Raw genomic sequence first — 15651 nt, forward strand, 5'->3', positions numbered from 1 at the left:
CCTGATTATTTGCCATGTAGACATGGTAGGATTTAAAGATTATGCCTGGTAAATGTTTAATATTAAAATGCCATGTGGTAGTATTGATGATTATTTAAAACTAGAGTGAAGGGAAATTCAAATATATTCCATAAATGTCTCCTTATGAATTAGACACAGAAAAAAAATAAATCACAATTATTTATTAGTCATCAGTGAATGAAAATGAGTGCACATCAACTTTATTCACCTGAAAACAAACACCCAACATCCTGTAAAATTTAACTAAGAAAACTAGCATTTTTGCTAAGTAACTTTAAAAGTAGAAAGTGTTTTTATTCTCCATGTTGATTAGAGTAATATACTTGTGTAGGATCCTTTCCCAAATTATTCTTTTCTCTAAAATGACAACTAGAAAGGAACCCTTTGTTCTGTCTTGCTGTTGGTCACTTTAGATGTCTTTTCTTCAATGGAGTGAACCCTCGATGAAATAACTTTACCACGTTGATCTATCTCTTCAACCACCGTCTTTACCAGTGTGGTCTTGGATAAATCTAGAAATAAAACATGTGAATACATATATTCATACTAAAAAATTACATGACAAACAATTCCATTGCTGGTTGTAATATAATACATTATGCACATTTTTGGTGAGAGAGTAAGTATAGATTTATAATAATAGGTTGGGATAGTTTCATCCACTCAAAATAATACTTGCAGTTCAGAGAACTTTAGTTAAAATTACTTCAACATTGACTGTTGCCATGGTGTATGACTGCCATTAATGTATTATAAAAGCATTTGCTGCAATAAAAATAGAAATAGATTTTTTTTTACCTTTAGATGAATTCCCTAAGCTTCCTGACCCAAAGCTCTTTGATTTGGAACATGAACTGTAAAAAGAAAAAATAGTTTATTATTTTATATTTCTGTTTACTATCACTTGAGAAATAGTCATTGAATCAATGAACTCAAGTGAAGTTTGTATACCCAAAACAGATCTTAGTTTTCTACAAAGGAAACTCTTAAGATTTTTGTGTGCAGGAGCTGAAAGTAATGGAATGTTGTCTAAAGAGAGGATATAAACAAAACTTGCTTCCATTTGATTTTTTTTAAAGCCAAGAATTTAAAAGGACATGCATACAAATGCATACATGTATTTATTTGTACGGAATACGTTTATCTCAGGGCAGCAGTGATATTAGGAAGAATGAACTGAATAAATGGAGGTAGGGGTGGGGAGAATCTTATATCCACAGTGATTAACATGGACAACAAATATCCAAGGCAGAGGAGAAGGACACTGTGATGTACAAAATAAGGGAGACAGGACTCCAGAGGCAAGAGATGGGAATGAAAAAACAAGGCTTGAATATATGGAAGGGTAACAGGCAGTGTATGGTTGTAGTTTAAAAGACATAAAAAATGGATTTTAAAATGGCTTTACTTACTTGCCATCACCATCTATCAGGCGGCAGTAGGTCTCGATCTCTTTTTCCAGGTGGACCTTGATGTCGAGGAGCTGCTCGTACTCGAGTTTCTGGCCCTCGGTCTCGGTTCTGACCTGGTGCAGCTGCTCCTCCAGGGCCCCGATCTGCGCCTGGATCTGCGCGAGCTGCGCGCAGTAGTTGCTCTCGGTCTCCGTCAAGGAGCACTCCAGGGACTGTTTCTGAGGACATCAAAAAAGCCACGGCAAGGGGTGAAACCACTCTGAGGACTATGTAGACCAGTGTTTCTCAGCACCCGCAGCACTGCTCCCCAGGCAAGTTTTAGAAATTTGTGGGGCTCGTCACAATGCAATGGGAAGCGGAGGAGGCTGGCATTTACTGGGTGGGGACCAGGCATGCTGGATGACTTGACATGGGATAAATGACCCTTTCCCACAAGACTCTTGACTGTTCTGGACATTCATGATATTTACATTATACTTCCTGTTCTGACTAATCTCTATGTTAAAGCACTTCTCTGGGGTAACACAATAAGAAACAGAAATGAGAAAACTTCTATTTTGAAATTACATATTTATTTTTAGGTTGCTTGTTGCTTTCAGTGTTACTCTGCCGTCATGCCCACACCTCTGCTCTGACACTTTTGGGGCCTTTTGTGCTGCCTTTTCTTTTTCGAATCCATTCTTGATTTTCTGTTCTCGATTAAAGCACTTGAGACTGAATGACTGACTTAACGGGGGTGGGATTTCGAGACAAGCGGTCTATCTCATAACACAGCACAGGTCATTATTTCTACACTACTCTCATGAATATTATACTTCCTCTCTTCTACTTCCACAGTCTATAACTTGTCTTGGCACATGACCCAACTTCAATTAAGGTAATTGCCCTCTTTTCCCCTATTATATATAAATATGTCTTGGCAGTTACTACTTCACCTGATGTTAGCTGTTACCAGTGTCCACCCCGCCTCCACTCTTTCATTTCCCCTTTCTTGTATGGAGCGACTCCTGATCTGACATTGTTGAAAATGAAAGATTTATTAAATGAAGATGCAAGCTATGATCTCTTTCGTTACATTTTATAGGGTGATTGGGCCCAAATACTTATATAGTAAATGCATTTGATTTTAAAATACTTTCTTTATATTTTCCCTTTTATTGCAGTTACTATATTATACTTTTTAAGAATAATTTTGTGTATTGCTAAATATATTACCTATCAATTTCATTCTAGGATTGCAAGGAGAGAGTTATAAAATAATCAGTACAACAGGCAGACGCTGGGTCTAATGGGGCTGAAAACCTGACTAAGACTGACTTAGAACCACTGTCTTGGGGCTGGCCATGCGTTACGTGGAGGGTGCTGGGCTGTCTAGGAGCATCTGAGTGGAAGGTGATCAGGATGGAGATGGGGAGGGTGAGGACATAGGTAGCAAGATACCAGTGAGGTGTGTGCTTGGCAGCTGAAAACTTTAATTTCCCTGAGAATGTATCCTCATAGGCGAAATGTGGCCTTTCTAATAACCTACCTCACAGAGGAAAATAAACTATCAAACAGAAAATAAGAGAAATAAACTCACAGCACACAATTGCCCCTTTGAAGAGGAAACTCACAACACAGCTACCCACCTTCCTTCTTGCTGCGCCATTTTCCTTCTCTCTCTCTCTTTCTTTCTTTCTTGAAAAAGTAAATTAAATTTTCTCTCCTAAAACTATTCTACTCCTGGTGTGAGAATTCTTTCTCCAACCCGTACTGTGAGCTCCTCGGGAGTCCCCGTCCTTTATAAGATTGCTAATACTCTCGAAAGTCAGAGGGGACAGCACCTCTGTTTCACAGGCTTCCCCTGTAAAGTTTGGCTTGTCCCTGAGGATGGAGAATAGGATGAACTTCGAGGTTTGTGTACCACAGGAATCAAACATGTGAACATTTATATATTTAGACAACTCCCAACTTAAAAATGACTTGTGTGCTAACCATAGGAAATTGAGCTTAGAATTCATCTTAAGACAAAAGAATCTCCAGTATGGAAGCTGGGTTCTATGCCACCATTATTCTATAACTCAGTTATGTTGTATGCTAAATGGGCTTTTTTTGGGGTGTGGATTATCTCATGAGCCCAAACTATAGTACTACTGGCTGCACAGAATCTAACTATTTTATGTAATCACTGCTTCCATGTGAAAAGGCTTAAAGTGCTGATCTGGGAACTTGAAACTTAGGTCCTTCAACACAACTCAGAAATAGAGGGAGGATTCTCTCACACTGCTACTGCAGCAGGAACGGGGCCTCAGGGATCTAGTACAGGGAAAAAGAGAAATGGGGAAGAGAGGAGGGTTCCAGGGACCCACTGTGGCAGGGGGTCTCCAGGACCAACTAGCAGAATTGATGAGGGTGAGGGGAAGAGGCACAGGCTGGGTAAGTTTGGGGTTGGTCAGTATAAAAATGAGTCTCCCAGCTAAATACTATATAGTAAGAAAGCACTGCACTTTTTCAGGGTGGCTAATTCAAAAGAACCTTATTGTTTTAAGTCCTCTTTTCCTTTTTGTCTCACTGCACTCATTGGTGTGATAGCTTCTCTTTTTTTCGTGTTACAACCTGGTGTCCTCAGGGAGCACAGAACCTCTTGTAAGGACAGGGCATCCTTAGGCCACGTGTGTACCAGGATTCTTAAAATCAAGCCTTTTGGGTACTTCCAGCTCACACCCCAGAAGGGAAGCCAGTTTCAGTCCTGGGTTAAAGTCCATGCTAACATTTGAAGTAATTCAGGTGCTGCTAGTATTTGTCCGTGTGGCTGAATGTCTGGCTCTAGGGGTGTGTCCTCTGGGATGGGACCTCCGCCCTGGACACTATGGGGATGGGGAGGCTGACAGTGCCCACATGGAATTCAGGTGTGCACCCTCTTTTCCTCTGCTTGGTGGGAAGCACAGTGTGGCTTTCAGTATGTCTTCATCAATATTAGGAGATGCCGGTGTGATGCTAGCTCTGCCCTGTGTGGCCACATGACTGTACGCATGTCATTTCATTTTCAGGTGGAGCAATACTGCCACTGTTTGTTCTGTGGGGCTGAGATGAGCTACCCTAAGAAAGGATCTATGTGAAAAGCTGTTTACTTTCATGACCTGAGCACTGAGTCCTGGCCAGGAAAGAAGTCCTCAGTGATGTCAAGGAGGAAGAACATGCTCTCTTTCTGAGCGTCTCTGAGTCTGTTTTTCCTTTCCTCTTAGTTCTCTCTGTCAAGTACTTGCAGACAAAGGTATAATAGGGGAGAAAAAAGGGGTTTCTCTTAGGTGCTCCAGAATCACCCAGTCCAGTCTGATCGACACTGTCACCTACCGTTGCCAGGAGGGACTGCAGCTCGATCTCCAGGGTCTGCAGGGTGCGCTTCATCTCGGTCAGCTCGTTCCTGGCAGAGGTGGCCGCGCCAGCGTCGTCGGAGATCTGCTGCTGCAGGGTGGCGCTCTGGAAGGCAGGGCACAAAGGGTAAAACAAGTCTGTATCTTCCACAGTGGCGCGGGCAGGGCCAGCGGGGCTGACCTCACCTTTTCGTTGAACCAGGCCTCCGCATCCCTGCGGTTCTGCTCCGCGAGGGCCTCGTACTCAGCTCGCATGTTGTTCAGCAGGACGGTGAGGTCCACGCCGGGGGCCGCGTTCATCTCCACGTTCACGTTGCCGCCGGCCGCGCACTGCAGAGCCTTCATTTCCTGGAAGGAAACACGAGTGTGGTTTTAGGGGTGATGTATGTTCACACCCAGTCGGAGAAGAATTTTCATAGGTCTTTATGTCTCAGAGTTTGTGGTCGGGTATATAATTTATGGCACAAAATTTTTTAAATTGACTTATTTCATCTATATTCATGCCAATCATCTATTGAGTTAGTTATTTGTTTTAATTAAATAATCACCACCACTGCAAAAAACAGTCACAGCCTCTCATTTTTAAATGAGAAGGGGTATAAAAACGGGAGAGTTATTCAACACTTAATTATTGACTACATAAATGTCAAATGTAGTCAATTTGGAGCATGGAAAAAACTAAAATGCTGGCCTGCATGGGGTTTTCATCTTTTTCCCACTACTCTACTCCCATCAATTTGACTTGACTAGAGGTAGAGCGCCCCCTACCTCTTCATGGTTCTTCTTGAGATAGGTCATCTCCTCGCTGAGGGATTCGTACTGCAGCTCCTGGTCGGTCCTGCAGAGAGTCAGCTCATCCAGGACTCGCCGTAATCCGTTGATGTCCGCCTCTACATTTTGGTGAAGGGCAAGCTCATTTTCATACCTTGGGGGACATTTAAATGCATTTCAGTGCAAGTTAAGACTATCTCAAGAAACAGAAAAATAAAACCTCAATTGCTTTAAACTGAAAATTAGAAATTGAATTAGGATTCTAAATCGTATAAAAGCATACTGAGAAACCCCTCCCTCGTCACCTTACTTAACTCTGTGCAGGATAATTGGCAATTATTTAGCCACACAAATTCCAATAGCCTATGTCGATTAAATAAAAATATACCATTTTAGAATTTTTTCTTAGTTAATATTTTTCTTAATTTTTTCTTTAGTTAATGAACTAAATAGTTTATTTAGTCAATGAATAGTGACTGAACATCCACTTTGTGCTTAGCAGTATTCTAGGCAGGCATAGAAGTACATTGATATTTTGTCCCGTGAATGTAATAAATCGGTATAAATTGTGAGTATACTTGATTGTGGTAGTATAACATAAACCCCTTGCATGCTTTAATCTTTCAGGTTATAGTTTATTCCACTTGAGATGAAATTGAAATTTTATTTAACAAGTTAAATAAACAGGAAGCTTTTTCTAGAGCATGATTTATTTTCTATCACTTACTTTAGCCGAAAATCATCAGCAGCCAGTCTGGCGTTATCAATCTGGAGAATGACGTTAGCATTGGCAGTAGTGGAAGAGATGAGCTAGGAGAAATCAAAAGGGAGAACACAACAATAAATTTGCTTTTATAATTTATTATTTCAGGAAATAAGAAATGTTACGCAATTAAGTTTTTGCATACAAGTCTTACTTCCTTATGTAATAAAATGTCTAAAATTTAATTTTTAAAAGTTAAAGATATGGTTTTATCTATTCTCATATGCTCATATGACTTTTAGAATACACTGCTTTCTTCTCTATGAATATATTTCAAAATAAACAATGGAACCAACAACATTTTGACTACATTGAAATTCATGAATCAAAGTGACTACTTTTGAGTAATAGGAAGACCTATGTATCAAAATAAATAAAAAATAAGTACAATATAAGTTGCAATTAACAGTCATGAAGCATTTCTTTTTTTTTTTTTTGAGACAGAGTCTCACTCTGTTGCCCAGGCTAGAGTGAGTGCTGTGGCATCAGCCTAGCTCACAGCAACCTCAAACTCCTGAGCTCAGGCGATCCTCCTGTCTCAGCCTCCCGAGTAGCTGGGACTACAGGCATGCACCACCATACCCGGCTAATTTTTTTTTTTTCTATATATATTTTTTAGCTGTCCATATAATGTCTTTCTATTTTAGTAGAGATGGGGTCTCGCCCTTGCTCAGGCTGGTCTCGAACTCCTGAGCTCAAACGATCCGCCCACCTCGGCCTCCCAGAGTGCTAGGATTACAGGCGTGAGCCACCGCGCCCGGCCATGAAGCATTTCTTGTTGTAGTTCTATGTCTTTTGCTGGGTAATTCTTTGTTTTAAATACTTTGAATAGTTTCGAATTTGTGATTTCTCACCTTATTCTTAAGATCCTCGATTGTTAGGTGGTATCTGCTATAGTCATGATCCAGTCCACGGCAAGATCCAGGTCCATATTTTTCATACCAACTCTTGATTTTTCTCTCTAATTCAGCATTTGCTTCCTCCAGAGCTCGTACATTATCCAGGTAGGATGCCAAACGGTCATTAAGATTTTGCATGGTCACCTTCTCATTCCCAGAGAGGAGTCCCCCTTCACTTCCGACAAAGCCAATACAAGCGGCATTTCCAAGGGCACCACTGGCGTGGCTCCCGCTGGGAACACCGCCCAAGCCCCCTCCCAAGGTGCAGGAAAATCCACTTCCAGCAACAGAGCTGCCACATACATTGCTGCCTGCAAAGCCTGCGCCTCCATTGGGTGGTCTGACAGATCCAGTTCCAGCCCGTAAGCAATTATGCCTGGATCCACCAGGAAATCGGAGAGACATGGTGTTCTGAGGAATGTTCACCTTGTCTGTGGGTAGATGTAAAGTCAAAGGAGGAGAGAATATCGTGCGCTGATAGTTTCTTTTGGCTTTTATATACAATTATTGGGGTGTTTCTATTTGAGTTAATGTATGCCAGAGGAAAAATGGCATCATTTAGATTAGCCTAAAATTATGTATAATGGGGTGATTTAAAAAAAATAATTAATGTCTAACATCTCTGGCTGTTGCTTCAGGATATTTGTTATCTTAAATATAATAGGGTTTGTTCTATATTAAGTTCATTATTTTAACTTCTAATTTTGAGTGAGTAATCCTTTGCTTTCATCTAGACCCTAGGAATATACCATCATTACCTGGCATGGAGTATTATCAAGTTTTTTTTTTAAGTTAAGTAAGATTGTGATAGGGTAGCCTAAGGTACAGTTAGGGTCTCAATTACTACTGAGGTATATAAAGAACTATTAACTACAGAAACATATATTTTATCCCACCAGAGGGGGAAAAAGTGTTCTTTAAAAAAATATGTTCTTGGTAACTTCTTTGTTCTTACCATGACTATAATGTCTATTTACAGCCTTGGACAATGTCACAAAGAATGACTTATTCCTTTATTTGAAATAGAATGACTACTATGTCTGGTACTCTATGCCAAATGCAAAAATGAAAGACATGGTGCTATTATAAATAAGTGCAGAAGTGAAAAAGATACGATTACGATCTCTGAGAAACCTATTATCAGGTCCAGACAGGGGCTGGATCATGTTTAGCCTCCTGTGCTAGCCTAAAGAGTTTGGAATGTATCCTGAGTAGAAAGCAGAGAGAAACATGATCAGTTGAAATGAAACAAGAAGGCAATTACAAGGTTGGAACAATGGTCATGGGGGTGGGGAGGATGAGGCAGTGGGGATGGAGAGAAGATGGAGTTGGGAGGATATGGTAATGGATTGAATTGGAGAGTAAGGAAGAGAAGAAAGAATTGGGGATGACTCTCGGATAATTAGTTTCAAGTGCTGTAAATTCATAATATTAACTGAGATAGGGAATATAGGAGGGGAGTTTAGAGTTGAGTTTAGATTTGAACCAACCTGGATTTGAAGGGTTGGTAGAATGTCCCGGATGAAGATGACTGATAGGAAGTGTGAATGTTTAGCATAAGCACACGGAACTGGGAAAATACCTGACTAGCAATGAGTACAGGGATTTTCAGGAAGCATTGAGGGTCCAGCTCTCATTTTTAATAACATTCAACTGTATATTTGGAGGGAATCCTGGTGCAGGAATAGAGAGAATGATCATCAGACTGATGTGGCTTTTGGGATTTGAAGATAGGTTCAGAAGAAGGAAAAAATGACAAAGAAATTTCTGGTGCTCTTGAGAAAATGCCTGAGGCGATTGACCATATATGTTAATACGGGAAGAAGAAAGGCAATCCAGAGGGACAGGTAGACTGAGGAAAAAGATATGGAGTCACTGGGCATCTTTATGAGATCATGGAGCGGGCAGAGGGTGAGTAGGAGATTGATAGGATGAAGGAAAATGGGTTAAAGTTGGATAGCAGAAACCAGAGTTTAGAATTTTAAAGTAGGCACAACCCCAGCTGTTGCCCAAGCCCAGAGAATAGGCATGGGGACTGGACCTGACCGTCCCTGCAATAAGAGGTCAGAAGTGGATTGGACCTGAAAGCCATTGGAGTGAGAGATCAGGAACTATTAGACCGTGATGCTAAATGGGTCACCTGTATAGGTATGACATGTCTCGTGATGGCAGGAGGTGGGAGGGGAGTGGACTGCAGCCCAGGTGCCAAAGGCCTTGGGTGATGGGGCAGGGGAGTGTGTGTACGCGCTGTATGTGACATTGGGCTCTAGAGAACACAAGACTCTGCTTTGGAGTCGTATGCTTAGGTGTGTGGAAGCGTGAGTGGCAGGGTGGACGGAGGGTGAGGGAGAGGCGTGAGAGGACGTGGGAGAGGGAAAGGTGTGGGAGAGGATGAAGGGGTGGGGAGAGAGCTGGGAATGGAGATCGGGATGAATGATAACTTTCTGAGAGAAAAAGTTGCCAGGACAATTCAGTGGAAAGGTATGTTGAGTGGTTAATGCTGTTAAAAATATCATTACAGTTGAACCCGTTTGCAGAGATGCCTGCAGAAAAGGTTTGGGTAGTTGTCAAAATATGGATAAAAAGAGTTTCCACCTCATTAGTTTTTTAAGAAATTAAATGAGATCCTGCTTAGCGCAGTGCACGGCAAATGGAAAACTGTCAATGAGTGGCAGCCAGTGCTGTTGTTGTGTTGTTGTGTTGTTACTGGCTGGCGTGGCGTGCGAGTGTGGGGGCCCAGGAGGCCAGGCGGAAAGGGAAGGAGAGGTAAGCAAGGAGAAGCCTCCCCTCGAGGCCATGGCCAAGGAGGGTGGGGAGAAGAGGGTGGGGAGGACAGGGAAAAGGAGGGCCAGAGGACCCTCGTTGGACTTGAGTGGTTTCAGGTTCAGGTGGGAAAGACAGGTATAATGTTTTGCCACCAGGACAGTCACGGGTCTCTTGGAGCAGTGTTGGCATAAGCAGCCTGAAGCCTGGTCAGCTGGTGCTGTGGGCAGCATTGGCCTCCCTTTAAATGAATTTTCTACGCAAAGTTGTCCGATACTTTTGGAACTGCAAAGAGCCTCAGACATCACCTACTTCAGCCCCTTTATTTAGCAGGTGAGGCAACCAAGACCCAGAAATGCTAAAAAAATTTGCTCAGAGTCATGAGGCCTGTGCCAGGTGAAAATGTGGCATGTGTTTAAGATGACCTTGAGATTCTGGCATCATAAATATACTTAAGGGATAAGTGATCACTCCGTGATGTATGCTAATATGAATATCTGCTTTATTTGTTGCCATCCATAGTCTTAACGTGTATGAATTATAAAATTATTCTTTTAACTGAATTATTGATAATACAAGGAATTAGAATATTAAACTATATAAAGGGTTATAAATGTCTTCAATGCCTGATTAACACTTAACTCCAAATAGTAATGAGACAAGTGTTTCCAAAAGAACATTTTACAGCAAAAAAGAAAACAATAACGTATTGCCTACTTGGAAATTGCTAAGCGAGTAGATTTTAAGTGTTCTCAACACAATAAAATAAGTATGTGAGGTGCTATATAGGTTAGTTTGATTTAGCCATTCCACAATGTATATATATTTCAAAACATCATGTTCTATACCATAAATATATACAATTTTTATTTGTCAATTAAAAAAATAAAAACAGCAAAAATAAAAGGAAATAAGATAAAATAAAATAAAAGCTGTTTCTTTAAAAAGCATATGCTTCTGTAAGTGTATTCTCCTTTTCAGCCAGCACCTATCATTAGGACCCTGGTGAGCCCAGGGGGCTGAGTGCACCTGCCTCGCTGTTTCCACCAGGGGGCAGGGCTTGTCTTCAAATGGATGTTGCTACGCACCTGCTGGGAGTGGAACATCTTCAGCCTGGGAACCACATGCCCTCAGCTGGAACAGATTAAACCCTGATAAGCAGCAACTTCAACATTTATCTTTTTGAAGTTCCAGAGCGAGACGAGTCTAAAGACATGATAGTCTTACACCGACATGGTGCTTTACAACTTCCAAAGGGATTTCTTATATATTATCTCATTTGAACCTGACAGTGAAGCTGGGAATCAGGAAGAGAGAGGTTTGCTTTCCTTGTTTTCAAGATAAGGAAACTGAGGAGAAGAACTGTTCAAGGATTAGCAACATGAAACTGGGGGAATAAGACTCGGCTGGCATGGGCTTCATGACTCGGTGCGGTGGTCCTTTCAGCCTATGTAATTACCTTAAGGTCAGTAGAGAAATGAAGTTCAAACAATGCAGAAATCTCTCTTCAATGAAAAGTGTAACTATATTTCTTACGAAATTCTTTTAAGAATTTCAAGTTAATAGCAAAATGAAACTTTTGGTTACAGCTATGCTGCCTATCAGGTGTCATTCATTCATTGATTTGTTCACTCGAGAAGTATTTAATGAGCACCTGTTGTGTGCCAGGCACTGTGCTAGTAGCAGGTGATTCCTAAGTGGAAGAAAATAGATGCCTTCTCAACTCTTATGGAACCTGCTGTTTATTGGGGCGATGGGCCTTAAGCAAATAACCATAAAATTATAAATTGTGTTAAAAATTAGGCAAGGGAGGAACATGGAACTATTAGGGAAGGACCTGATTCAGATTGGGGCAATCCTCTTGAAGAAGGACATTAAACAGATACCTAAAAGATGGACAGAGATTGCCCGGCAAGGGGGTGGGTGGAGGGGCATTCTGGGAGGGGAAGAAAATATAAATAAAATTTTTTCTTGCAGCCCGAGGAGGGATGAGTGTGTTGTCTTCAAGGAACTGAAAGAAGAACAGTATTGCTGAAAGGGGGTGAGTGTGCAGGGAGAGAGGACTGCAATGGATGCCCGAGAAGAGACTTATTGGACCAGGGTGGGGATTTTGAATTTGATCCTAAGTATAAAGGAAAGCTATTGAGAGGTTTAAGCAGAGGGGTGATTTCAGAAAGATCATTTTGGCTGCTGTGTGGAGAGTGGATGGGAGGGGGGTGAGAATGGGTGTGGGGAAAGGATTACAAAGCCAGCTGTAGTAATTCACGTGGGATATCCAGGTGCCTTGAGTCAGGGTAGTGATAGTGAAGATAGAAAGTGAGTGGAGTTGGGATAATTTTGGAGAAAGTCTCAGTAGCGCCTGGCAATGGCTAGCTGTGCTAAGAATGGGGAGGACAGGAAGAAAGAAAGAACTAAAGATGATTCTGGTCGTAGGCAAAATTAAGTGCCCCCCCCCCACTAAGATGTTCACGTCCTAATCTCCAGAACCTGTGAATGTTACCTTTCATGCCAAAAGAGACTTTACAGATGTGATTAAGGATCTTGAGATGGGGAGATTATCCCGGATTATCTTGGTGGGCCCAAAGTAATCAGAGGGTTCCTTATGAGAGGGAGGCAGCAGCGTCAGAGTCAGAAAAGACGATGGGACGATGGAAGCAGAGACAGAGATCGGAAGATGCTACACTGCTGGCTTTGAAGATGAAGGATGGGGCCATGATTCAAGGCATGCAGGTGGCTTCTGGAATCTATAAAAGGCAAAGAAACGGATCCTCCCACCTGGTGAGTGATTGTGCTCACGTTTGTAACTGTGGTTGTTCCTGCTGTATTGTGCTGTCTTCTGGGATTATGTCCCTGATCCTCAATAACAGTGCTACTAATATTGATCAGAAATAAAGGTTCTGTAGAGATTTTATTATATGAATCACAGTTGTGAAGTTGGGTACCTCAGTGCAGCATTTGTAACTATGCCCCCAGTAATTCCAGAATGCTCTTCCCATCTTTTAAAATTACCCAATTTCTACCATCCTCCAAGGCTCGGTTCAAGAGCTACATTTTCTAGCAAACTTTCCCTGATACCCTATTCTGATTTGGATGCCATGGTGCCTTGCCCATGGTCCTTAGCCCCTGAAATATACATATACAATGGCATGTGTCACAGGGAATAGTTACCTTATCATCTCCAGGGCCCAGCTCATTGCTTGACACATGGGGCTCAATAATGTTTGTTGAAGGAACGAATGAATTTGATCCACTGAATTAAAGTCTCAGGGACTTCAAATCCCTTCCCTCCTCCTGCCACGGTCCTGGGGATGATTGTTCTAAAAATGTTTTCCTGCTGGTGCTCAGTTGTGTACCAAGCTTTTGATCTGGTTCAGTAGCTTTGGCCTTTTCTCTGACACAGGTGTTTCTGCTACACCCTTCCTCTGCTTTATTCACGGTGGGAAGGGTTCTCTTTGTACAGTGTTTACAGCTTTTGTGGAGCTCCTGTAGGGAGAAGTTCATTTCAGCCTTTCTCTCTTGGTTCCTAAGAAACAGGGGAACAAATAGCCCCAGTGAATGAATTGGAAGACATTTGAGTGACTCTACCCAGATTTGCATTTAGAATTGTTCTCACTGGCTGTGATCCAGTGTCTTGGGCCCATAAAGTTACCTGCTGCACCTGCTATGGGAAAAGTGGCTGTTACTGAAGGAGGACAATCTCCCCAGAGGTTGGGGACAGCCGTTAACAGACTTTGGATATTTATCATGAACGAGATCCTGAAGATGGAGAGCCAGCAAAGTTCCTAGCAAGGGGCAGACCCTGGATGACAGGAATACTCTTCCTCCTTTTTCACCCCAGCCTCTCTGGATTTGCCTTGGGAGGTCTTGCAGGCCACTTGCTCACTTGCAAGTGACTCACTCATTTTGTCACTCGCTTAACATATTTATTGAGCCTCAGCTGTTTGTGTGTTGAGAACTGTGCTAGGTTTGGGTTTACAGCGATGAGTCAGGTAGACACGGTCCTCATCTCACTGGGATTGCAATCTAGTTTACGAAAGGACTGCCCAGAGGGTTCCAGGGAACACATGTTGACAAAGGTTTTCCTGTGGAGACTCTTGATACACAGTGAATGAAAGCCTAGTTCTTGATCTCTGTGGAGGGGGTGCTGCTGCCTAGAGCACATTTGGAAGTGTGTGTGTGTGTGTGTGTGTGTGTGTGCATTGTCATAACACTAGGGGTCGCTGCTGGCATTTGGGGGAGCAGGGTGCCAGCTATCCTGAAATGCACCATACAGTCCTGCACATCAAGGAATTTTCCTGTGTTCCGCATGACTTTCGAATCTCCCAGGGGACAATCATGAAAGTGAAAAACCTGTTTATAAGTACCTGAGTCTGGAAAGTAGTTCTAATTTATGTAAGAACAGAAAGTATTTTTTTTTTTTTTTTTTGCATGGTTGTAACTGAATTTTCCAGGAATGTATAAGAACTGCTGTATAAATTAAGGGAAGGTTGTACTTTATTTTGTCCTGAATTTGATTGAGAGTTGTGTGAAAAATCGCCAACAACATTGCTACTCATTGTATTTAAGTCAACAATGCGCTCATGTTTTATCAGTCTGTCTTCTATTCTAGCTTTTGCATTCACATTGATTTTTGCATACAGGTGCAATCATTTGACTACTTCATTACGTTTTATGGTACAGTCATGCTCAAATATTTCCATATTGAAATGCAAATAATTTTATTATAAGTAACTTTCCTTCTTTTTTTAACATGTGCCATTAACCTTTATACACACCATAGATTATATGTATAACCATAGATAATATAATCTTTCCACACATAGTTTTGATATATGACATACATTTTTAAAACATATGAGATATACATGCTATATACATGTGATATATATAGTACTCAGCCCTGCTCCTCCTTATACTAGGATAAGCTGTATGTTGGAAGGTTACATTATTTATGAATTTCATTTCTGGGTAGTAAAGGGGGTGAATCAAAATATTTGTTTTAAAAAAAGAATGTTAAGTCAGAACCACTGGCCAAGTATAAGAAGGGACAAGGTGAGGAGTACAGAGCGCTGGTCTCCAAGGATATGTACCTCTAATAGGTGCGGGCATCTCACTGGGTTGGAGAAAGAGGATGTTAGAACTTCTATTTAAGTTTTTATCTTAGAAAATAGGAATTAAATTAAGCTTTCCCCACATTTATTATAGGAATGATACATTCTGACTTTATCTGTATGTCAGTCTCTGATCTCAATCGGATCGAGAGATGTCTTGAGAAAAGAATGGGCACCCCAAGATGTAGAGAAGTCGATAGTGATGTCTTGCAGTGCATTGAGACATTGCAGTTTGTGTGTAGTCAAGTGTACTTAAAGATTGTATTTGCTGCTTTTAATGGAACAAACATCCAGAACAGACAAATGCAAAGAAATAGCGATTGGAATATAATAGAATCATGCAAGCATGAGTGAACAACAAAGAATGGGAGAACTGATACTGATACTTCTATTAAGAGTTCTTTGTCAGCCACATTATTGGGTAAAATATAATTCAATAATCATCATACTGGCTGTATTATATTTAAAAGGAAATCAGCTGATAAAATTTGAAATTATCAAGATTATTTTAAATGTGGATTTGTGTTCACTGTCTTTGCCTTAAATATTTGTTGTGCA

At 41.3% G+C, this 15651-nt stretch overlaps 1 protein-coding gene across 1 annotated transcript; it reads right to left on the reverse strand.

Moving 5' to 3' along the window:
* Positions 1-165: 165 nt before the first annotated feature.
* KRT28 (keratin 28) lies at positions 166-7688 on the reverse strand. The gene is made up of 8 exons (XM_069482510.1): positions 7175-7688; positions 6285-6367; positions 5555-5711; positions 4973-5134; positions 4767-4892; positions 1434-1651; positions 820-875; positions 166-533 (listed from the first exon to the last, which is right to left on the reverse strand). The coding sequence occupies exons 1-8, from the start codon at positions 7622-7624 to the stop codon at positions 391-393; spliced, it is 1395 nt and encodes a 464-aa protein (XP_069338611.1). The 5' UTR covers positions 7625-7688; the 3' UTR covers positions 166-390.
* Positions 7689-15651: the final 7963 nt, after the last annotated feature.

The sequence above is a fragment of the Eulemur rufifrons genome, chromosome 9, assembly GCF_041146395.1.
Source record: "Eulemur rufifrons isolate Redbay chromosome 9, OSU_ERuf_1, whole genome shotgun sequence".
Lineage (NCBI taxonomy): Eukaryota > Metazoa > Chordata > Mammalia > Primates > Lemuridae > Eulemur > Eulemur rufifrons.